Source organism: Ornithodoros turicata, chromosome 3 (genome assembly GCF_037126465.1).
Source record: "Ornithodoros turicata isolate Travis chromosome 3, ASM3712646v1, whole genome shotgun sequence".
In the NCBI taxonomy this organism is placed as follows: Eukaryota; Metazoa; Arthropoda; class Arachnida; order Ixodida; family Argasidae; genus Ornithodoros; species Ornithodoros turicata.
In genome coordinates this window covers 15,895,771-15,919,179 of record NC_088203.1, presented here as the reverse complement: position 1 = coordinate 15,919,179, position 23,409 = coordinate 15,895,771, and the positions used below count along the sequence as shown (strand labels likewise).

At 47.2% G+C, this 23,409-nt stretch overlaps 2 protein-coding genes across 2 annotated transcripts in view; one reads left to right on the top strand and one right to left on the bottom strand.

The window, feature by feature from the left end:
• Positions 1–17,881, top strand: part of LOC135388202 (rho GTPase-activating protein 18-like) — a 75,324-nt gene extending 57,443 nt beyond the window's left edge. The window contains exons 8-16 of the mRNA XM_064617598.1: positions 6,653–6,821; positions 7,786–7,877; positions 13,972–14,049; positions 15,043–15,214; positions 16,336–16,418; positions 16,486–16,683; positions 16,873–16,935; positions 16,997–17,178; positions 17,388–17,881. Of these exons, the coding sequence (XP_064473668.1) occupies positions 6,653–6,821; positions 7,786–7,877; positions 13,972–14,049; positions 15,043–15,214; positions 16,336–16,418; positions 16,486–16,683; positions 16,873–16,935; positions 16,997–17,178; positions 17,388–17,556 (1,206 nt within the window). The 3' untranslated portion in view covers positions 17,557–17,881. The remainder of the gene's footprint in view (positions 1–6,652; positions 6,822–7,785; positions 7,878–13,971; positions 14,050–15,042; positions 15,215–16,335; positions 16,419–16,485; positions 16,684–16,872; positions 16,936–16,996; positions 17,179–17,387) is intronic.
• On the bottom strand, positions 17,878–22,963 carry LOC135388203 (transmembrane protein 205-like). The gene is made up of 5 exons (XM_064617599.1): positions 22,410–22,963; positions 22,141–22,340; positions 20,637–20,794; positions 19,669–19,982; positions 17,878–18,657 (listed from the first exon to the last, which is right to left on the bottom strand). Exons 1-4 carry the CDS (start codon positions 22,454–22,456, stop codon positions 19,698–19,700), a joined length of 690 nt encoding a protein of 229 aa, XP_064473669.1. The 5' UTR covers positions 22,457–22,963; the 3' UTR covers positions 17,878–18,657; positions 19,669–19,697.
• Positions 22,964–23,409: the final 446 nt, after the last annotated feature.

The following is a 23,409-nucleotide window of genomic DNA, read 5'->3' as shown; positions in this document are numbered from 1 at the left end:
GAGACCTCCGGGTTCGTTTGCGGGTGGAAGTGTTCGGAGCACTTCTTCGTATAGACTCGAATCTTGTTCTAATGGACGGGACGGACAACCCAGTTATCACGGTTGAAAGCCACATCGCTTGCCCCGTAAAAAGCATACATATCATGCGTCACGTGGTTCGGACGATTAGTTTGCGTGTTAAACTTACCCCGATAGTACATAAGATGGATATAGGTAAGAAACGTGTAGATGAGGTGGTACGACACGCTCACCAACGCCATACCCTAAACGTATATCCCACCTTTCTGGATACCGTTGGACTTTGGTGCTCACTGTGAATCGAATCAATATACCTCATGTCGACGGGAGCCGGTCCTTCATATGTTGGAGAAGGGCCCTTTGATAACGCGGTCCGCCCCCAGTTGGACCGTGTCTTCGATTGCGCGATCAAACGGTCGTCAGGGCAGTATACCCTTTGCGGTGCTGTTCCGGGAAAGATTTTTTCTTCCCTAAAAACATCCCAACCACCATCACCACCATCATTAAAAATAAAGTTGTCGTTGTGGTACCCGTACCACGCGACTCCGAACAGGACCTTCGCTGCGTGTTAGCCACAGACCGCGGCGGTATACGCTAGTAAGGAACCTGCAGCTGGCTGCTGTGTCTTATCGTGCTATCCCTAACCCTATAGCCCGTTACCTGTGGAAGTATTCGTCGTAGTATAGGCTCGGTATACCTACTACAGAACGTGTGTCCCTTACCTGTGTCTGGTGTTGTGTCTCTGTCAGGGGCAGATGGAGGAAAGTGGCTTTATAAGAAACACTGACCCCGATATGGAGTCTGCCTCTGGAGGATTCCGTATCGGAAAAGCATCGGAAACTCCGCTTGACTACGTCTGTTTGGCAACTCTCAAAGTATACGCAACCAGTTGCCAGGGGAGATACGCCTTTCGAATCTCAGTTGAGCAAACACTTATTTTTTATTTTATTTTTTCGTGGGTGATCTCTCAACCCCCGGAATTTCGGTGCTCTTGGCCAACCGACACTTTTGACAGGTCGGAAGCCGCAATCACGACACATCACTTGGCTGTTCCAATCGCCGCTACTTGAAAGTAAATTGCAGGCTGTTTTCCCGCTATCACGATTGAAGTAGACGCGCGTCGATTTTTGCTCTCTGCGCGGTTTCGTTTTGATTTACTTTCTGTGCGCCTTAGCAAGTACCGTACCGGGATATGTGGAAAGTGTCCCACATCAGCGGTGGAGGGCTTTTCAAATTGAAGCAAATAAAGACGAAATTATATTGATAGACGTAAGGAGGAAACGTACAAAAAGAAGTAGTTGTAAAGCAGGAAAATTGACCCCGGGGTTAGCACAAGAAAAACGGAGTATTACTTAGCCATTTCGGCGAGTGGATCCGACTTTTTAAAATAAAATAAAAATAAATAAAAATGACTCACTCTCGGGACTAGTTATCCCGAATGGGAGGAAAGTTTATGCGAAGTATAGGGACAACTAATGGAGCTGGGGAGTAAATTGCAGGGATAAGGGAGCAATTAATAGGGCAGTCTAAGGGGACTCCCCAGTTTACTCTTTCTCATAGTGTTTTCTCCCGTAATTGATAGTATTGATTGACCCTTATAGTAATTGATCCCGATTATCCCAAAGTATCCCGAAGTATAGTATCCCTATAGTAATTGATCCCGTCTCCCGACGTGTTTTTGTTCTCTCTTTCTTGCTGGTGTGGTCAATTTTTGCATCTGATCAAGTGCAGATTCTCTACGAAAGCTTCTAATTAAAACTAGATACTCCTAACCATTTGAACCTTTTTTTCTGACTGCCAGTCAGTTGTCTCCATGGCGGTCTTTTATTTTTGTCTATTAAAGGTTCGTCTTCTTAGAGAGTATGCCGATGCCCCTGTCCCTTCCCCGCTATCCTCTTCCCTTCCTCGTCTGTACCACAGAAGCTTCTGGGCGCTGAAAAGGAATTCAAAGAAACACAGCATCATAATCGGCACCGAGGTCGAAAATCAACTCGACTTGCTGCAGTTGAAGTTGAGGGACTTTTATCGCTCTGAGGAACATCGAATATTTGTAACTGAATTTGCTCTGATATACACTCTTCCTTATAAGCGAAACCAGCGGTGAATCTATACATTAGATAGTAGACATGTCTCCCGCGGCATGGTGGTTAGAATGTCCGATTTCCAGGCAGTCACGTGACAGGGAGGTGACGCGGGTTCGTATCCCTATACCGGCTATACTATACTGAAGTGTTCCCTGGTTCTTCCGACAAGCCTTCCTGCTGTCTTCTCCCTATCTGTCCACCTCTGTACGCAGCTCACAACGACAGTTGCTTCGCGGCGCTAACACACACACACACACACACACACACACACACACACAAAAGACGCTAGTAAATTTTGCTGGTAAGTGCTGCAGAAAAACCACCACGACGTATACCAACTAAGAGGTACGACGAAGTCACCACAAATGAAGAACCATACTTTTAACTGGTACTACGTTACCGGTACCGGTGTCATTTCGCTGCTACACCTGCGTCTACTAACCCTCTAAAGTTACTTATTGTAGCTCCGTGATTCGAGGCAGCCTCATGAGCTCATGATACGAGAAACCCCTGATGCGTCACATTCGAGTTTCCGTGAAGTGACACCGCTGAAAATGAGGCGCGGAAATGTAAGTGAAAGCAACGCACGCGAAAGCCCGATATGAAAGTCGGCGTCATCCTTGTCTCGGGGAAAGCCCAGGGAAAATCGAAAGTGGCGCTGATGCCGCTAGGCGTGGGCGTATTCCTGGGAAATTAAGGAATCGTTATGGCTGCTCTGGTTCCTCAAGACGAAATCTTGAGCATTGGTGCACTAGCTACGTCGGAATGGGAGATAGCGTTCTTAAAAAGAAAAAGAGAGAAGACGCTGTTAGCTGCCGATTATAGCGACCATGTCATAAGCACCCCTTCCCAACAATAATGACACATGACTTGGCTGTTTCAATCGACGCTGCTTGGAAGTAAATTGTAGGCTGTTTTTCGCTATACCACGATTGAAGTAAACGCGCGTCGATTTTTGCCATCTGCGTGGTTTCGCTTTGATTTACCTTCCGTGTGAAGTGCTCTAACAGGTACCGTACCGGGATATGTGGAAAGTGTCCCACATCAGCGGTGGAGGGCTTTTCGAACTGAAGAAAATAAAGACTAAATTGTATTGATAGACGTAAAGAACAAACGTACAGAAAAAAACAGTTGCAAATCAAATTGACCCTGAGGTCCGGCTCATGACGCATGCAGTCCGAGAAAAACGGAGTAGTTTTGGCCCTTTTGTCGAGTTGATCCGTTACCACAACAATTATTAATTAAAAATAATACATTTTTATTTATTTTTAAATAAAATAAAAATAAATAAGAACCGCTTACTTCTGTCCCGAATGGGAGGAAAGTCGAGGCGGTGTATACAGGGACAACTAACAGAACTGGGGAGTAAATTGCAGGAACAGTGGAGCAACTAATAGGGCGGCCATGACATTTGGAGGCTATAGAGGTGGCGCTACTCATCGGCACGGTGACTTGATCTGATGTGATGTGATTGAAAAAAAATAAGAAGAAGAAATGGGGATTTGCGGTGCATGAACACTAGCTGGGCCATTCCACGCCAGATGATTTAAAGTTGGCGGTCGACCATCACCGATTTTTTTTTGTTTTGACAGAAAATTGGTGCTGGTAGAAGACCCACATGCAACAGTGTTTCTGGAGGACGCTGCTCAAAATACATTACCTTTAATTTTTTAGGGGCCTAATTAAGTATGGTAAAGTCAGAAAAACATACCTCACCTTTTTCACATTTATTCACCCGCGCGTGATGTGGCCAGATACCGCACGCGATTTTAATGTAATAGAAAAGTGTACTATCACACACTGTGTACATTATGCAAAGCGGGTTTCTCCCTCGCCCTCTTATGGCGCGTAAACGGCGCCATTTCCCTTCTGTCTGTGAGTTCTTAACTGCTTTCGGTAGCAACTCGGGAACGATGTATTCTTCGTTCTGCGTTGCGCGGAAACTGATCGGGGGGAAGTGATTTCGCCTCCCTTTCCGCATCGGGGTTTGTACCCGAAGGATACACGGCTTTGCGGCATATGCACGCTTTGTATGAAAACAATCACTCCAATGGCAATTGATTGCTGTTTTGCCCACCCCCAAAAGACGATCTGTTGACTGAAGCGCCACCGCTAGAGTGTGACGTCAGGCTATTAAACTGGTCTATATTCTACTAGGTCGGGCTCTCACAGAACTTCACCGGAAGACACGCTTATGGCAGAACGATACCGTCCTGTCTGTGTGATTGTTGTTGCTGAAAACACGTCACACCTGTATAGTACTTTACTTACACGGAACCTGCACTTCGTCCTCAGCAAATAAGGAAACAGGGCGATATCATTCTGAATGATGGTTGGTACAACACCATCTGTTTCTCTCACCTGCGTGTAAGACTGTCTCTAAGGATGATGCCAGCTGCGGACATTTTCGACAACCTGAAACCTCGCACCCTCGTGCGTTTGCTCCAGGAAGCGAGCCTTGCGCAAAGTCCCTTGTAACGTACCCCCATCCACACTGCACGTCGGACTTCATCCTTTAATTAACGTGCCTTAAACCCTTCAGCTTCCATCCCTTCATCCTGGCTATATATAACCGTAACGATGCTCACGTGCGTGTGGGCTAGAGCGGCGATCCAATATCGCCGTCCACCCAGACTCCCTGTGTTTCTATAGAGGCCGTGAGGGTCTATTTTCTCTCTCGTTTTCCGTATCTTGTTTTTTTTTTTTAAACGTTAATCTCAGGGGTAAATCAGCTCAGTAGCTGGTCATCTCCACGGTACCGGGAGAACAGTCCGATTTTATCTTTCACGAACGAGTGCATCACTTGAGCGTAGACAGTAAGGTCAGAAAATGATAGAACAGATAGAAAGCAATGTCATGCCTGTGCCTTATCGGATCTTTTATCTCCACAACTTAGAAGGCGTCCGTTTGAATGTGCATTGAAAATTATCCTCCAAAGCCCAGTGTGTTTGGATTCCTCTCAGTATAGATTAAAGGGTATTGTTATAATCATATACTGGAGCATTTTCCTGGTAGCCGCTCTAAAGAAAACACCTTTCAGGATGTCTTGACATTTTAGTTGGACACATAGCCTAACATATTACTGTTTGGTACCCGTGTCAAGGACCTAGCTTGTGCTTTCCTTGTTACTTCTTCTTCTTCTTTTCTGTTTTTCTTTGGAATCGCAAGCCCGCTCTTTGCCTGGCTGACTTTTCCTTTTCGTAAATAAACATATCCGCCTCTAACTTGTGCGAATCTGTCCTTGTACTTTTACGAGTTACAGGCGCGTTGCAAGCTTGTCTTCGGTCCTGGCCCAATATCATGCACTACTGGCAGGCACTGCTTTTCTTCAATTTCTTGGCGGCAGTCACACTGTCCTCCAGCGCGGCCTACTAGCAGGCATCAGCCCCATCTCATCGTCGCTTCTTTATGTGTGTGCCTGCGGTGCCTTTCACACTCTTAAGTCGAACTATGGTCTCGTACTGGAACTTCTATCTCCTTGTGCACTGACGTATGTAGTAGCGGCTTGGCCGAGTGGGTGAAAGAGTCGGTTCGTTGGTGATACAGCCAAGGTCATGCTGATGTGATGGGTTTGAATTCCACCACCGGCTGTGCTATCTGAGGTCTCACCCGTGTTTGCCGGCAGACTTTATACACACGAATGTCGGCACAGTTCCATATGCACAGTCTAAGAAAGAAAGAAAAAAAAAGGAGTAATTTTACTCCTTTTGGGGACTAAATGCATTGACACAAAAAATAGTCCCTTTCGGGAGTAAGTGCACCGGAGTAAATGAACGTCACAGAGAGGAAACTGTATTTCACGCTCTGTTCTAGGAGCCGCAGATACATAATTCGCGTGCATGCATGAAAACACCTTGAATTAAACCGCCAACCGTGATATATCGAGTGATATAAAATCTTGCGACATACATATAGGGCACAATTTGCGAAGAAAGAAGCGCTAACTGTTTCTTACTCTATGTGGGTGGAAAATTTCTAAGTTGGCAGAGCTATACAGCCTTATGCCATCAATTCAAAACTGACCAAGGGCGCATACTTACGTAGACTGTTGCATTAGGAAGACCATTCGCGAAGTTCAGTGACAATTTGCAGTCCTGGGGTGTAAATGTCGGGGTTAGGAGACTAAAATGGGGAGTAATTGCAGTCTAGGGGACTAGAAGCTGCAATTACTCCCCATTTTACTCCTTTCTTTTTTTTTTAGAGTGTAGTCGGTCCAGGACTATCACACTATAACCCCCTGTCGCACTCCTTCCTGGTGTCCTTATACTCCATCTGTCCACCTTTGTACGCCGCTCATAAGCAACGGTTGCTTCCAGAATTAAAAAGAAAAAAAAAGAAACTGACACTATTTGTCCATGGGGGCTTTATGTCACACCAAGGGCGACGATGTAATTATTCACTGACCAGTGGGTCCTGGGGTAGTGAGCCATCAATCAAGTGGCAAATCTCCTCAGTTACCGTCATTACATGTATTTGTGGCTCTTATTATTTGTCTCCACGTGTCGCCATGCAGACATGTCGCTCACCCCTGCTCCTCCTTCCCGTTTCAGCTTGTCAGCTTGACGGAGAATCCCGCCGGCGTGACGCGCCTCGGCCACCTGTCCCCACGAGACCAGCGTACCGTCACCAGTCTCACGCTTATGGAACTGAGCGCCCTGTACGACCAGCATGGCCTCACCTACTGCAGACGGAAACCTACCCGCAGGAAAGCCACCAAAGGTGACACCGCCGGTACACGACGGAATGCCCACACGGGTGCCACAATGGCCACCAGTGCTTGTGGCAACCGTAAAGCGGTCGTTTGTGACAAAACTGCCGTCTTGTCCCGGCCTCGCGTCGCAGGAAACATCATTTTGAGGTCACGTGACCTTGTTTACGTTCCGCTCTGGCGCTGACCGACATTTCCTCGTCAGCATATGAACGAATTTTGCGGCGGTGAGTTTCCGCGAATTCTCAATGCATGAAATCGGCCTAGTGAATCCTATCACCGGCGCCGTTATCACTTCGTTGTACGAGCAGCCATTCGCAACTTTACGTGTTCAACTGTAAGGATGTCGGATAAAACTCATTGTTACTAAGTGAATGTTAAAAACAACGCAGACGAACACCAGTCACGTTGTTTACAAGCTGTTCGGCCGCCGATCATGGGCGCTGCCATTTTTTCTTTTTTTTTTTTTGTCACGTGCATCATGACGTTTGCAATGATGTGGGGCCAGCATTGCCTTTGCCTGACACGTTATCGTCTCCATGTATTCACACGACCGATATATTCCCGGGAATATATTTCCGCGAGCATTGGTGTGACGTCATAACTTCCTGCTGCGACGCGAACGCTGAACGTCAATATTTTCGTGGTCTTCTAGCCATGGGGAATATCCTACGGCTCTGGCACAAGATATTTCGCCAGCAGACGACACGGCCGATGGTGTCGTCTGCAAGTGCGTAGTACGCCACTTTCGGTGTTCCGGTGTCGTGCAAACACTCGAGAAAGGACGTGGCTCCCACCCCGTATAGGACGCAACCAATAGGGCGTAATTTCCGCCCCGTGAGCCGTCTTCTTCGTCCACTAGAATATTCCGTATGGATGTCGCTCGTGTGAATACAAGGTCTATGGAGCGATATGTGGTAGGGCACCTCTATGGCGATGATACGGTGATCTTACGTGCATCGTGCTTCCGTGCAGATAGCCACGTGTTGGGCGTCCCCTTGACGACGCTGCTGGAACAGGACGCGCAGAGAGGGTTCCGAGGCGAGAAACCTTGGATCATTGGTCAGGTGAGAAAGCGCGAAATAGGAGCACGTCATCGACCGCGGATAACCGCACTGGAAACCGTGCCGGCTAGACGCCGTCGTATAAGTAGGAATAGCAACGCCGTGGGGCACAAATAAAAGAAAGTGAGAGGTCTACCTCGAGGGCCGTTTCATTTCTAATGCGGTTTCTCTCTTTGGTCGTGTATGGCGCTGTGGGAGGCGGGAGAGCCGTTTCGCGTAGTCGTATATTGTCAGTGTAAGGATGTCATGCTTTAGCTCGCTCCTTGCAACGAGGCTGTGTTGTTTCGTTTTGCGGGTAATCACTTGGGCAGCGAAAATTGAATTGTTGAGATGTTATAAAAATACAAGTGCTGCACAACCGATTGAACTAATACAAGTAAATAGATGAAATGAGCTGTCTATGACTTCATTGGTCTGTTTCTTTTTTTTTTTCATACTCATACGGCAGTGCATTACAATATGTGGTGTATCGTTTTGTGGTGAGCGTCTTCCCATACATAATTACATCGGCTGGTTTCTCAACATCTTCTTTTTAAACATCTTTTTCGAGCAAATTTAACGTTATGACATGACTCATGATGAAGCTGATGCAAGATTATTCTAGTGGGGACTTTCATAAGCTAGTTCGAGTCAAGAGCTAAACATTTTAGTCAGTATAGACTAAAATTGAATCCCGTGTTCAAATCGAGGTGGTGTCGAGTTTCGCACGAAAAAAATATAAAATGCCCTTTAGGGTTAAAGCGCTGTTTATATTCTTTCACATACAACATGAAGGCGCATTAGATTTTAGCGATATTGCTTTAGACAGGTACAGATGTTCTGTACCTCGCTGATTAAAATTTATGAGCGGCGGATAAATAGGTTATTACCATTATTTTTCTTTCGGCGGAGTTCGGCATAATGGACTTCTTCAGAACGGGAACGCAGGCTGGATACCTACTTGGACTGAACAGGAGTGTGTCAGTTTGGCTAGACTTATATGCTTGTCCTACTTCCACCAAATAAACCCGAATAACCGGATGACAGAGAATGGTTCACACACTCGAACGACTGCTCATGCACAACAACAGTCGTATGTAGCTGCGAATATATCCTGCGGTATTGTCTTGAGTCCGACAAGTTAGGCAAAAAAAGAAAGAAGAGCTGTCAAGAAACCCTTTACGATTTCCTTGTGGAAGCAGGCCCATTCGAACCTAGACGAAACGTCATTTCGACACTTCGACGCCTAATGGCCTCGAACGCTTTGTTAATGGCCCATTTCGATATTCTTCAATTCGCCATTAATGCCTCAAGCACCAAGCGAGTGCTGTGGTCAGGTCTGGAGTACTGCTGTGGAGTCTGGAGTTACCTTAGTAGCCATTATTTTTCTTCCATACGATCCGATCCAGTCCAATCCAGGCCGCAAATAAACTATTAAGAGCCGTAATAATTCATGAAAGAATAGCAACTGACCGCTTGCATATAGTGACTTATGCTGCATCGTCTCATCAAATAGGGAACTCATAGTCATAAGACGGGGTGGTTTTTCTTATATGCCTGAACGCCTGTCACGTGTGTAAGACAGCCAAAATAACTTCGCCATAAATAAGGTTATGCTGTTCTGCCCACTGGTGGTTATTTTTGTGACGGACGTACCTCAGTAGACAAAGTAGACTGACGGACATGTCTGTCACTGGCACACTGAACGCGTTTTTATTTAACTGCACAATGCGTCAGAGAGAAATGAAAATAAATCAAAGATCCTAAAATAGAATATCTTGCCACTATCAATCATGCGTCATAGTTGCTGCTTATCGACAGGTGTCGTAATCGAGTTCAAAGTTCATGGATTGGATTGAGACCAAGATTGGTAGATGTTCCGTACTTTGACTTAACTAAGGCGTTCGGCATATAGTTAGTCACTTTTTTCTGTTGCACAAACTGATAATTTTTGGCTCTTGTAGTGTGTAACAGAGTTTTTTTTTTTTTTTTTTTTTTGTCGAACCGTGTGAATTACGTACTAGGGAGAGGTGCTCTAAGTACGCCATATGTCTCTCTTTCGTGCGTTCCTCAGAGTTCGATCCTGGGACCCCTGTTTTTGAACGTGTTCATTAACGTTTTTGTGTTCGTTATTGGTCACTGAAAAATGTTGTTGTATGCCGATGATGTTAAGTTGTTTCGGCAGGTGGAGCCCCCTGCTGATTGGTGACGACCGCATCACCACCGCTGGTGGAGCCCCCTGATGACGGCATACAGAATTATATTTACTCTGTATTTTAATTGTGTTCTGCCAACCAGTCACGAGTCAATGTTAAGAAGACTGTACAACTGACTATCACACGCGATGATCTCCATATCTTGATCGTCTATTGTTGTTGTTTTTGTTGTGTCCCTATCCCTATCGCTGTTCATCGGTACATCTTACTTAATTGGCTGCGAAATTAGAGTAAGGTGGGGCAACATGAGACAGAAATTTGAAATTAAACGTGAACTTTTTATTTTTGGTGTTTTTGAACAAAGCAAAAAAAAAACAAAAACCTAGCCATAGACATGTTCTAGGGGGTCTAGAGCTTCTGACCTGCAAATGCAGAACGGACGTAGCCGGTCTAAAATAAACACCGAACAAGAAATTCAAAAATGTAGATTGTCTCATCTTCTCCCAACCCTCGGGGCAAGATGAGACACGCCGGGGTAATGAACTATACAAATTATGTTTTTGAAATCCAAGCAGACAAAGTGAAGCCCGTGGGTCCGTACACAACCCCCTGTGCCCACTGCTCACGTGATGTGCAATAAAACCACACAGTACCCGGTGCTTTTGCGCTCCACTGTCCTTTAAAACAAGGCGCGGCCAGTCTGGAGTGTCGCTGGTCGCTAGCTTTTGCACGCGCTTCTGCTTTGCTGGAAATAGCCTAGGAAACAGGAAAATCTGCTGGAAAATCCTAGGAAATATGCAAAAAAGAAATCTCTGAGGAACAAGCATAAAGCCACCTAATAGTTGACTTATCCGTTTCTAAATTGCATTACATTTAAGTTACATTAAATTGTCGCGTTTTGCCCCGTGCATCGGATCGGATCGGATGAATTAATTTTTCTGTTCAACACTGGATAACCAAGAGAGCACATATTTTTCATATATCTAGATGAATGAATAAAGAAAGAGGTTGTGAACTTACATTGACAGAATAAGCATGCGAGACTTTCTCTTCAACGCATACACGAATCCGGACAATTCTCACGTGCAATAAAGCGGACATCTAGAGCCACCTATGAGTAAAATTTCAAGCGCAATGAGCAACGCGTCTCCGAGACAGGCGACGTCGAGCAAGAAATGTCGCGTCTTGCCCCGGGTCTCATCTTGCCCCACCTTACCCTATTTAGGTTGATTACACCCGTGATTTTGGTATTTACATTGATGCCTCCCTGAAATTTGATCGCCATGTCAGCCACGTCGTGGGTGCAAGTTATCGTATGCCTGTGATAACTTCTTGCATTGCTACTAGATTTAGAGACCATGCGTGTTTCATGCTACCGTATATCCTCGTTTGCTACGGCCGAAGCTTGACTTCGCTTCCGTGTGTTGGAACTTGGAACTCAACCTCAGCGTCTAACAGTGAAGTGATTGAGAAAGTGCAAAGGCGGTTTTTCGAATAGTACATTGGCCGCAGTGTGTACTGTGGGTACCACGGTCTACCGGATATGATAGGTATCAGCATGCTGTACTCGAGCAGGGCGTCTCGCGATGGCCTTTTCCTTTTTAAATGCTTTCATGGTTCTTTAAATTGCATGGAGTTATCAGCATCTATTGCAGTGCGTGTTCCTTTCAAATCGTTTCGTGGTTCTCCTGTGTTTCATGCCGTAGTTCGTTCACGGCTTCCTCCTATCTCGCGAATTATGATCATGTACTTGAGACACTTTTCAGCTTTCAGAGACAATTGTAATTATGACATTCGTAGGTTTCGCAACGCTTTTATGTATAACCGTTGCAATTGATTGTTTGTCAATGTCTTCATACTTTTTCTGATTATTCTCTGTTTTAATAAGTGCACCATTATAAAGGCTCCGCTGTTCATGGAAACTAAAAATAAATACAGTCGATCCCCGTTTATCCGGAAGGTGCCGTTCCCGGCGAAATCGTCCGGATACCGGAGCATCCGGATAAATGAAACGACCGAATAGAAACGTCCTCCAGAGCAAGGTTTAATTAAAACACAGAAATCTCGACAATGACAGCTGTTACATAGTAGTGTAGGCACTCGATTCCTGCAAACTTTTGCTAAGTGCATAGAGTTGAGCCACGCTCTTGCGCTGCTCGAAGATTGTCAGTGCGGTCGCAAAGTCAGTCAGTGCGGTCAGTGCGGTCGGAGCCTTGTTTCTCACTGGCGTCATCGACACCGTCTTGCTGCACATCATCGGAGGCAACAGCAGCAATCGCTGCACACGCGTCATCATCCTTATCAACGTCAACGTAGTCAGAAACTGCAGCATCATCTACGGCAGTCGCAGTGAGCCTCTGCATCAGGGATCGCAGCTCAGCTAGGGGAATGTTCATCGGCCGTAAGCAGCAGCCCTCGGGTTGGAGTTCTCCCCGAGGGAGTGTCGTTGGGAGGAACCCTGGGAGGAGAGAGGTCTGCCTGCCTGATTAGGCGGCATGTTTCTCGGGAAGGGAAAGGTAGTGGAGAGGAGGAGAGGAAAGGGTGAAGTGGAAGACCGAGCGGAATCCGCTCGGGGGGAGGATAGCTGCATTCATGGGCCGACTTCAGGGGAACTGTGCCGGCATACGCCTATTACACATCTGAGGGAAACCCAGGAAAAACCCCAGACGGCACAGACGGCCCGCGGATTCGAACCGCGGACCTCCCAGTCTCCAAGCGCACGCGTTACCGCTGCGCCACCGGAGCTGGTCCCTCTAGAACCGGACAGTTGCTCGCGATATTTCCAAATGACTCGACTGGTCAACGTGACCCAACGCACACAAACAGAAAAGGGGGTCATCGTGCACGGTTGTCTCCCCGACGGAGGAATGTAGGTCCCTGACGTGTGACGGGAATAACCCCAAAACAGGGAAAAGGGTGACGAAGCGGGGTCAGCGTCTCCTCTTACTCACGGTAGTCCGGATAACTGAAGCTGGATTACAAGAATTTTCGACTTTCGTTCCCTAGAATTCTTGTCCGAGTCCGGAAGCTGAAGTCCGGATAAACGAGAACAAAATACATGGAAGAAAATCCGTTCCCGTGCCTTTTGTCCGGATACCGCGGGATCCGGATAAATGAAGTCCGGATAAACGGGGGTCGACTGTACTGAAATACTGAAAATATTGGAAGCGAAAGAGCAGGAAACTTGCCACATTAACAGTTCGCTCTCTGGACACTTGCGGCGCTGCAGGTCGCGTTGGCGGTGGCGCCTTCTAGCGCCTCCTAACAAGCACGGAGGCCATGCGTCTACTGATAAAATTTACTAGATTTTTATGCGCAGGTAGACGATACACGTATATGGATCCATAAGATGCTGTAATTGATTCACTGGATAGATACGGTTATATGCTTAGCACACTAGGAGGCGCCACAGCCCAAAAAGAGTACGTTGGCATTCGACGCAACCCTGAAGCTCTGACAGGATTTCCGTGCACTTGCTTCCCCACACCTGGCGGCGAACTAAGAAAAGAGAGACCAGAAATAGAATATTTTAGGGGAGAGAGAGACAGAAATTGTCACCCAAAGAATAGCCTACATGTAGAAAAAAACAACAACTAATATTACTGCCTGCATGATGTCACCCGTTTCTTTTCCTAGCCCTCCTTGATCGCGGATGTACGACGATGACGAAAATGTGCGCGCGCGCGTCAGAATTTCGTCGCGCCGACACCCTGCATCCCTGCAAAAAAATCCCTGCATGCGGGTCGAACTTTATACACCATTTTCTCCTCGCGTTCACGTCTATTTCGCGTGAAGAACGCATTTACTTCAAAGTTCCGATTTGAGTAAGGAATTATTTTTTTTATCACAGACGGTCAGGTGATGATGCGCGTTGGCGTGCTTTCCTTCTCTCCCCCACACCTTTTTGTTCTTCTTCTTGCTACTGAAGAAGCTCTGTTGCACCAAATGGCTGTCCTTTACAGATATTGGAGTACCTGGAACGGCGTGGACTCCAAGAAGAAGGTATCCTGCGTGTATCCGGTGCGGCAGCGAGAATAGACGTAAGAATGCAGTTATGGACTTTGGAAAGATTCTTCACCCAGTTGTCAATAATACACGTGCAGAAAGATGATATATGATGGTTATTATAGGAATACTTGAAGGACATGAACACAACTTGACTGCTAGAGCGATTGACTTCTTATTACACACAGCAATGCATTTAATCCAGTCGAAGTACTGTCCCGGAAATAGTGTGTTCCATAGGTCGGCAAGTTCACTCAGACGGCCGTGATGGACATCATTCACTGTCACGTGACGGAGAACGGTGTGATGTTGAGTGATGGGCAGTGACGTGATGGGTGATGCTGGTGTTGAATGATGGGATATGACGTGGATGTCCAGTGAGGGGAAATGATGGGATACCATCTCTGTTATTTTATTGCTGGTCGCTTCGTGTCTTCCAGCCGATCAAATATGTACACAATATTACCTCTAGAATTCTTTTACCTCATTTTAGTTGACTACTCCCAGTGTGAAGCGCATACTGGTCGCCTTACATAATTACCTTTGTGGAAACTGTTACCATAAACACAGTAGAAAATATCTTACCGTGCTATCGAAACCTTGCCTTGCCTTGACTTGCGTCGCAGAACAATGTGTGCCGGTGAGCATCTCCGTATAGACTTGCTACTGATACGCAAGCGTGCAAAACCAAAGCATCCAAATTGGTGATATCGTCTTCTCCTTTCTTGAGATGTTCGCAACACGGACCACTTTCATTCTGAAGCGGCAACTTGTCGCGCTCTTGTAACAGAAATACAAAATGTACAATTCAAATATTTGACCGCGAATTTCCCCCCCACATTCCCTGTAACATTAGTCACGAACGTGTGGTCTCCGCAATGAGGGCTCCAGGAGAGAGGCCAGCGCTTATGGGAGCAAGGCCATCTGAACATCACGTCCATTCGCTTCGCACGCGCATGCGCACGGTTGTTGTGGTGATTGTGGTTGTGGTAAAGAAGTGCAATGACTTGGAGGCTTCACGAACGCAGGCCCTCAAAGCGGATCTGGAGACATACTACGTCCGGTCACCTGAGAAGCTTCCTCTGGTCCTGGAGCGTTATGGACCTCACGAGGTGGCAGCACTCTTGAAGCAGATTCTGCGCAGTCTTCCAGAGCCGCTGCTCACGTACAAGTACATGGAAGCGTTCCTGCAGGTGCCACGTACGTGTGCTGATCGATTTTCGAGAATAAATGTTTTAGTTGAATATTCACTGTGTCCCTATGGAACTTCGTGAATGCGCAAAGCGGTTAACGGTCTCTGTGTGCAAGGCATGTTGGGTAGAGTCAGTGGTCGCTTTTGGTTTACCGGCTCGAAATCATATGAGCCAGATGGCATCGGAAAATATGTCACGCTTCTGGGAATGTCATATGGTTGTCATGTAGGCACATGGGCGTACTTGCTCGGCTCTTGTCGGCCGTGGGCACTGACCTGGGATGATGATGGTTGTGGTGGTAGGAGAAAAAATGTGGAGATGGAGGCCCGCTTACCATGGAACAAGCTACGCTAGATATAGTAGAAAAAATACTTTCTGAAAAGACAAGAGGCTCTGTTCTCGTTCAAGGCGCTCTGCTATGCACAGTACTGTTCGTCCCCTGAAAGCGGGCGATTTCTTAAAGGGATTTCGGCGCTCGTGCATGTCCTACCCTAGCCTTTGGCTAGGGTAGGACCTTCTCCGTTTTTTGATGCATCTCTAGGTAAAGCAGTTATGAAGCCGAGAGTAAGGCAATGTTCTCGCAAAAACGTCAAACGTTTTGGTAGTACCGTTCCTCTACCGCCTATAGAACCGCGTGATATGCGAAGAGAGTACTGTCCTGACTGCAACATTTCGACGAGATACCGGTTGCATCTGTACCTGTTGACCAACGCTTTCGATACTGTCAGTTCAGGTATCAGGAAAGGTGAACTCGCCGAACTGCCTCACCTGTGTCGAAGTGAAAACGCTGAACATATATTAATTAACTGCTTCAAATACAGTGTCCAACGTAATGACCTTAAAGCCGCCTTGGAAATACTGGACCACTGCCCTCTAGACTTAGTGAAGCTCCTCGAAGAATGACCGTAGGATCTTGGACAACGTGCGACAACTGCTTTGATCACATTCCTTGTGGACATTGCGCAGCGCCTCTAACTTATTAGATGTACCAATTTATATTTTAAGTGTTTTGGAGTACCCGGTTCACGTGCTCCGTACGAGCCACCATCTTCATACTATTATTCTCGAATTCTAATCTAATGTACAGGTTCGTTTCTTTTTCTTAAATCGTGGTCACTGTCATTGCAGAGCTTCCGACGCTTCTGAATCAACTAAAGGCCCTCAACCTGTTGGTGCTTCTGCTGCCTGCTCCAAAGAGGGAAACGCTTCTGGTGAGCATTTCCTGAGACGGTGAGAGAGCAGTATTCCGTTCACGCAGGGCTTGTCTTGGTTCTGCAGGCGATCGTTAAATTCTTAGATGCCGTCACGAGAATGGAATGGAAGAACAGGATGAGCCTGCTGAATGTCTCCATGATCATGGCTCCCAATCTGTTCACTCCAAAGCAACACAAAGCCACTGAAGATAACCTCCGCCTTGCAAGACTTACTACCCTAATCACCAGTATGCTCGTATGTTATCAACACCTACTGTGGAACGTAAGCAAAAATTTGTACTATGGCGCTTGAAGTGCTGCTGCTGGCTAAAGCTCGTGTCTTCCGGATCGTACCGAATGTGGGGGGGAGGGGGGAGAGGGGGGAGGACGTACTGGAGCGTACTTTGGCTATCTGGTTCACAGACGCCTGCAATGGACGATAACATGGTAGAGTACGTTTGCCATTGTGCAGGTACCGTCGCAGTTCATCGACCAGATCCGCCTCGAGTACAAGATGGAGAAGAAGCACAAATCGGTGAGATCCTTCGCCAGTGGTGGTGGGAGTTTCATCGAACATTGAATGTGTGGTTGCGCAGAAAAAGAAGGAGCAACACGTAAAAGTGGGCGAGTTACGCATCGCAGTGGATAGCCAGGTTCGTCCCGACGCTCCAGTTTACACAGTCAGAGTGGACGACGCTACGACGGCAGGAAGCGTCGTCAGGGAGGTGTTCCTGGCGATGCGCTTCGAAGAGCGAAGGAAGGACATCCTCAATTCCGTGTAAGTGTGCTGAATCGCACGATGATTATGGCTGTTTGTCGCGTACCTTGTGAGCTGATGAACCGGACCGGATGTTCGAGGAGTCTTCCGTACTCATCTAAATGTAGGTATATAGTCTCAATTGGGAGACTGAACCGTAATAGTACACTGAAAGGCTGTCCCCTGCAAGAACTGATCCGAAAGGCTCACTGTTCCATTTGCACTCGCAGGTCTGGAGAAGAGGCTGGGGACGTGGAGACCTTTGCGCGGCAGCATTCCCTCTTTGAGGTTGGAGGGACGATAGGCTGGCGGCAGCTAGAATGCACGGCCAATGTCATGAGCGTCTTCCAGGAAAACCCCATGGCTGAGTGGCACATCAGACCACGTCATACATCCTAGTTACGTCATGCATTGAGTTGCCAACGGGTGCCATTCCATTTGTATTCTTATATAATAGGATTCAGACAAGTCAACTGGGACGTGTCTGGTAGATAGGGTGCTGCGATTGGTTGAGTACAGGCAACCGCCAGTTACAGGCGTTCTTCTGTCCCGTATCCTTTCTTGCGCTAGATGACCTGTCCGTGCGTAGCTTATAGAGACTGTTTATGGATTGTTAGGCAGCGTTTGTGTATGGCGTCGATTTGAATCGTTTCATAAGGCAGCAAGCGTTGACAAGAATGAAATCAGTTTGTGTAGAGTGAACACAATAAACAGGGTAAATGCACATGGCTGCGCAGGTTTTATTGGTGCTTTCTGACGTTCGTTGGTGCTAACAGCCCTTTTATAGTCATAGAAGGGCACAACTAAAGCACAACATGCATCAACCGCAAACAGGAAAAGTATTGCAGTATTGCGAGTCCTATTGTTACCTGGAGACAACAACCTACTGATGGGGAGGCATGATAATGGGACGGCGCAATAAATAAATATATGAGATGACAGGAACTAAGGCACTACATGGGTCCTACATCGACGGTTCCTGACGTTGCACCTTGTCAGATCCGTTGTGGGCGATCCGTTGTGGGCCACCCTTTGCTGCTACTTGGGTAATTCCAGTCTGAGAGCCGACGAGGTCGGGCCCAACTCACGGCGCATGCTGGAAGGGCGAGGTCGTGCTGTATAACTGAGCGATGGCTCTCAAATTTTAATCAGGATAAACCACGAGCATGCGGCCCAGTTCCTGATGACAGCGCTATCGACAAGGGACAGTACTTGCTGAAACTACGACTGCCTTGGGCGGACCTCAAGAGACATGCGGGTCGCTCCTTGTGGAATTGGCGGCGTAAACGGACCGTGCTGAACTGGGTGATATAACTTGAACCGCCAAGTTCTGACCTGCCTTTGCTTCAGCAGGGCCATGGAGCAGGGCACAATGAGGACCGATGCAACAGCGTCCTTTGTTCGAATGGCGTCCCTGGTTCACATTGCAATTACGTGTGTGCGCGGCACAGTCGGCGGAGGTTGCCGAAGGTGGCGGTTTCACCGGTCAGTTGCGTCTTCCTGCAAGAGTTCAACGTTATTGTGTTAATGACCACTAGCTCCCGTAGCAAAGCGTGCACTTTCTTAACGTGAAAGCATTTTTTTTAAATTACATGTTAGCGCCGCGAAGCAACTGTGGCTATGAGCGGCGTACAGACGTGAACAGATGGAGAGAGGACAGCAGGAAGGAGTGGAGACAAGGGGTATGCATCCTGGGTCGACTTCATGGGGAACTGTGCCGACATTCAATCAGTCAATCAATCAATTAATTTATTGAGCTCCCAAAAGTCCCATACGGGCGCATGAACATTCATGTGGAAAGTCTTTGAAATACCCAGGGAAAACTTCGGACAGCACCGCCAATGGTAGGATTCGAACCACCACCTCCGAGTCTTCAGCACAACCTTGGCTATCACCAACGAGCGGGCGCCTTAACTCGCCCGGTCATGCCGCTGATGATAAAAGCGTTTGCCATACAGATTGGGAGGGGTGGTACGCTAAGTGATTTGTGTCGAAACACTAGAGAGGTCGGTAAACGTCGTAGCCGCACGTCTACGCCTCTCAGCAAGGGCCTTTTTGTCGCTTCACACACTTCGCCCTCACTTGACTGGAAGAAAAGGACCAATGCAATGAACCCCTCCTATTCTCGCTCAGCCCTGAGGGATCCTTTGAGCTTCGAGGGGCCCTTTCAGTAGCCTTGGCAATGCATTGGGCACGCCTTGTCAACATTTTCTGTGCGCGGCGATCGCTGCGCGTGCAGGAAACGCTGTCAAGGCTATTGAAATCGACCAGAGATCCCTCAGGGCTGAACAAGAATGCGGCGGGGACAGCAGTATAGCACCTCCTTGACGTTGAGACCGCCTCGTCCTTTTCATCCCTGTCTCCTCGTCCCATTTCGTCCTTGTTCCAGATCTCCTCAAACCCAAGGAGATACTACCGTCATCGCAATTACACCAGCTGGCCTCCGTGCTGTTACTATGGTCTGTGACCTAGCGGCAACCTGGAGGACAAGGGAATAGAAAGCTCACTCACCCGATAGCACCGGATATCACATGATGGTGTCAAGTAGTTATGTGCTTCGCCAAGTGGTACATGTGGAAGGCATTGCAAGTGAAGGCGATCACATTGGCCGCCGCAGTTGTCATGTGCAGTATGCGAAAACGCCTGTGCAAAGCCATGTAGTTGGGGCAGTCACGCAGCTTTCCTGGATCGTGCCGGCCAACTTCCATGCCTACCCCGGCCTTGACTTCGATGGCGCTGCGTTGTTCCATCGCGCTCAGCATGGGAGGCACGACGTATATTCGGGTCAGTAGCTGACTCAGGAAGCACACAGTAAGAGCCCAAGTCTGAAAGAAGTCAACTCGTTAGTCAAGCAGCGCATTATCCGTGTATACGCACTAGGGACATTCCCACGGAATATTCTTGCCGGAGAAAACCAGAAAAAAAAAAAAAAAGAAGGCTCACGGGACCAGAAGTCCCGCCGCGTGTTCAGCATTCGCGTGGTGCCGAAGTAGCGTACTTAGCAGACGACAGTGTCTGCGTCTTTTCCTGTCGTCTGCTACGGATTATCTTGTAAGAGGACATTCCCGACATTGTTTGAGCGACGTGACGTAACAATTAAGAGTCCGCCAATCCGCCAAAGAGTCCGCCGTTGCTTTCAGCGACCGCAGTTGTGGAAACGAGCCGCCATCAGCCGCATGGGGAGCCACTGGTAGCCACACACAAAGCCCGCGGTTTCAAATCGTCTTCGGCGATTGGCTGACCTTTTATGTCTACGTGCGAAGGAGTGAGAGGAGGCATTAAGCAGGCTTTCTTTATCTAGGTGGCGTTGAGCAATTATGCGTACGTGGCGGCACAAAGCTATGATTTTTTTTCCCGCTAGAGTAGTCTGGGTGCACCTCGGGTATACCCTGGGTACAGGGTGCACCTCGTATGGAATGTATTCCATCTATACGGAAATAGCAGAACTATCTCTTCGTTGAACATTAATGGAATGTTACCTGTAGCTTAAGTTCCAAGTTGAGTTGAGGGTGATGGACGACAAAGAGGAGGAGGGTGACAAAGCCCAAGGCGGCGTTTATACAGAAGTACTTTGGAAACAGGAGACGCTGCACTTGACCAAATACATGTCGCGGAAGGTTGAAGAACAGCACAAGGCCTGGAAAACATAATTGTATTGCATTGAATTCCATGTGTGTGGAAGCTATCAACATCTGCTCTCGACATGTTGATAAAAAGTCACGCAGTGCAGGTAATGCACGGGAGGCAGAACTTGTAACTGAATCAAAACACATTCGGTTCTATGATGATGCACAGTGGATTGAGTCGATGGGATTTATTAACAGATTACCATGCATATAAAGCGGTAAAACGTGCCATTATCATAGGCGAGTCGACTGATAGACACACTAACCTCAAACGTGCTAGTCTGCGAGTAGCTTATACAGGAGGAACGAAAACTGCACTAGCAACCATCGAAAGATTATCAAACAAAAGCATCTAAAGTCGCGACGTGGAACGTTCTTTTCAAGTTAAAAAAGTACGAAAATATTATATGGAAGTAGTGCGAAACTAATTTTGAACGATACGTTAGTTTTGAGCTACTAGAAGAAACGTTTTGTCCCACCAACCATATTAGTGAATGTAATGATTCCAAAAATAATTGGTATTACATATGCTGTTCCACCTTTTCGGTATCATAATTTTTTTTTTCCAGCAACTTATGAAATGCGCTTTCTTTGCACAGCACGCCACGAATCCGTCACACGTGACTATATAGGTGAAGTTCCAAAACAAGCGTCAACATGTGGTTTTATCTACGCGCTACACTTGAAGAAAAGCCATTTTTATGTGACTTCCCGGAGGCAAAATATGCATAAAAACATATTTCATGGATGCACGAAAAGCAGAGAAGCACATGTCTATACGCTTCGGTAACTATATTGTTTGACCCCAAGAATAAGAAAGTTCATGACCTACTAACTTTCTAACGCAAAAAAAAAGAAAAAAGGAGAAGAAAAGTATTTTTCCTATGATTTCTCTCATATGGAATGTATGTTCTAATGAGTTGGCAACTTAAATCGCCAACTAGGACATCTCCCGAAAACGGACGCGTTACAATCGGTATTTTTGTCCGCAAATACTCTCAATGAAATTAAAACAAATTCATTCCCAGTTAACTGAGCTTCGTTGATTCGCCGACTAAGACTTTACGCCGACCATTTCATTTCAACGTCGCGGAGCACTTTAAAAATCACCAAGAAGAAATAAACCTATGTGTACCTAATACAAGCCCGTCCTTTCTTTCTCTTTTTTTTTTTTTCTTAATAAACATATCCCCCCCCCCCATCCTTACATTACTTTGTGTGTGTGTGTGTCACCTCTTACGTATGTCCTTTTAGAATCAATACCGGAACCGTACGGCACAACAAGACCAAGGCGTTTCGACAGATATAGTGCTCCACGCCCCCATACTAAACCGTCGGAAAGCGAACACACACTCACCGGAGATGAATGTCATCCAAAACTGCGCTCCAAAATGCGTCGCGAATGATGTCACATAGATGAAGTTTGCGAGGCTGGATGGCTGTGGCTGAACAATTATGCCGCTCGTCTTCTGTCTGGGGAACAGGAGGAAGCTCAGGTAGCAGACGACCAACACGGTGAACACGTGCACAGGCTGCGAGAGCCGCACGAGCACAATCCTGCAAAGCAGACGACGGCACGCGTCAGCCTTCCAATTATCCTACAGCGGAAAATATGTCTCCGCTCACCTTGGTCGTTGCTGCTTGGCGCCCATCTCTGTTGGAAGACACCACATGATAATCACTCTGCTAATGAACCGCTTGTTTTATATACCGACCACCTGGTGTACGCGTCACGTGGTTCCGGCGTACGTGCGGTTCTCCGCGGCACGACCTTGCGAACGGTCGTCTGCTCGATGACGTAAGGGGCTGACGTCACACCAGCTGGCAGTGTCGTCTGCTTTTGTTGCTGGAATCATTCCCGTCCACCCCCGTATCGACCCTATATATGCACTCCCTCCTCGGCGAAGAAACAACAGCTGTCGTCATGGAGGATGATGGAAGAGGCTCCGGCGTTGGCTCCGGAGCTCTCGTAGTCCCTGTGAGCTTCATGGGCTCGCAAGGCTCCGGCCTATGTTCTAGCGATCTGTTGGGAGAATATAGTAGCATTTAGCATAACGGGGCAGTGTCGTCTTGCGGCTCTCGAACTTTCTACGGGTCGGGTTTCGTCTCTCTGCTTGCGTGATGTAACGGGAACTGACAGTACAAGACGGGTGATAGCGTGACGATCTGCACGTCGTCCATCGTTGAGAACCTGTCGGAAAAGAACCTACTAAAAGAAAGAGGGTCTGAGTCAAAGGCGAAGAGGCAAATTTCCCTCCGCTGCTGGCACTAACAAGCTGATACGCAAAGCAGTCGAGGCTATTCCCCTCTCTTCTTTTTTTTTTTTTTTTTTCACTCCCGCTGAGACAGGTGTCTTTTAACCGGAATATTGAGTTGTGGAGCAGGTAGAAGCTATGTTCGTCTGCGTTGGATGGGGTAAAAAAAGAAAAGAAGGAAGAAACAAGGAATCAAAATGGTATTCGGTATTGGTTAATAGAAATGCGTTCGGAAGTGTTTTTCTTTAATATTTTTTTATGTGTGTGCTATAGGTACTGCTCAAGCTGCGTCACGGAAACACACCTTCATTAGTAACGATCTCAATCTCAATGTCTTCCATGCTCATGGAATACGAGTATTTGGATACCTA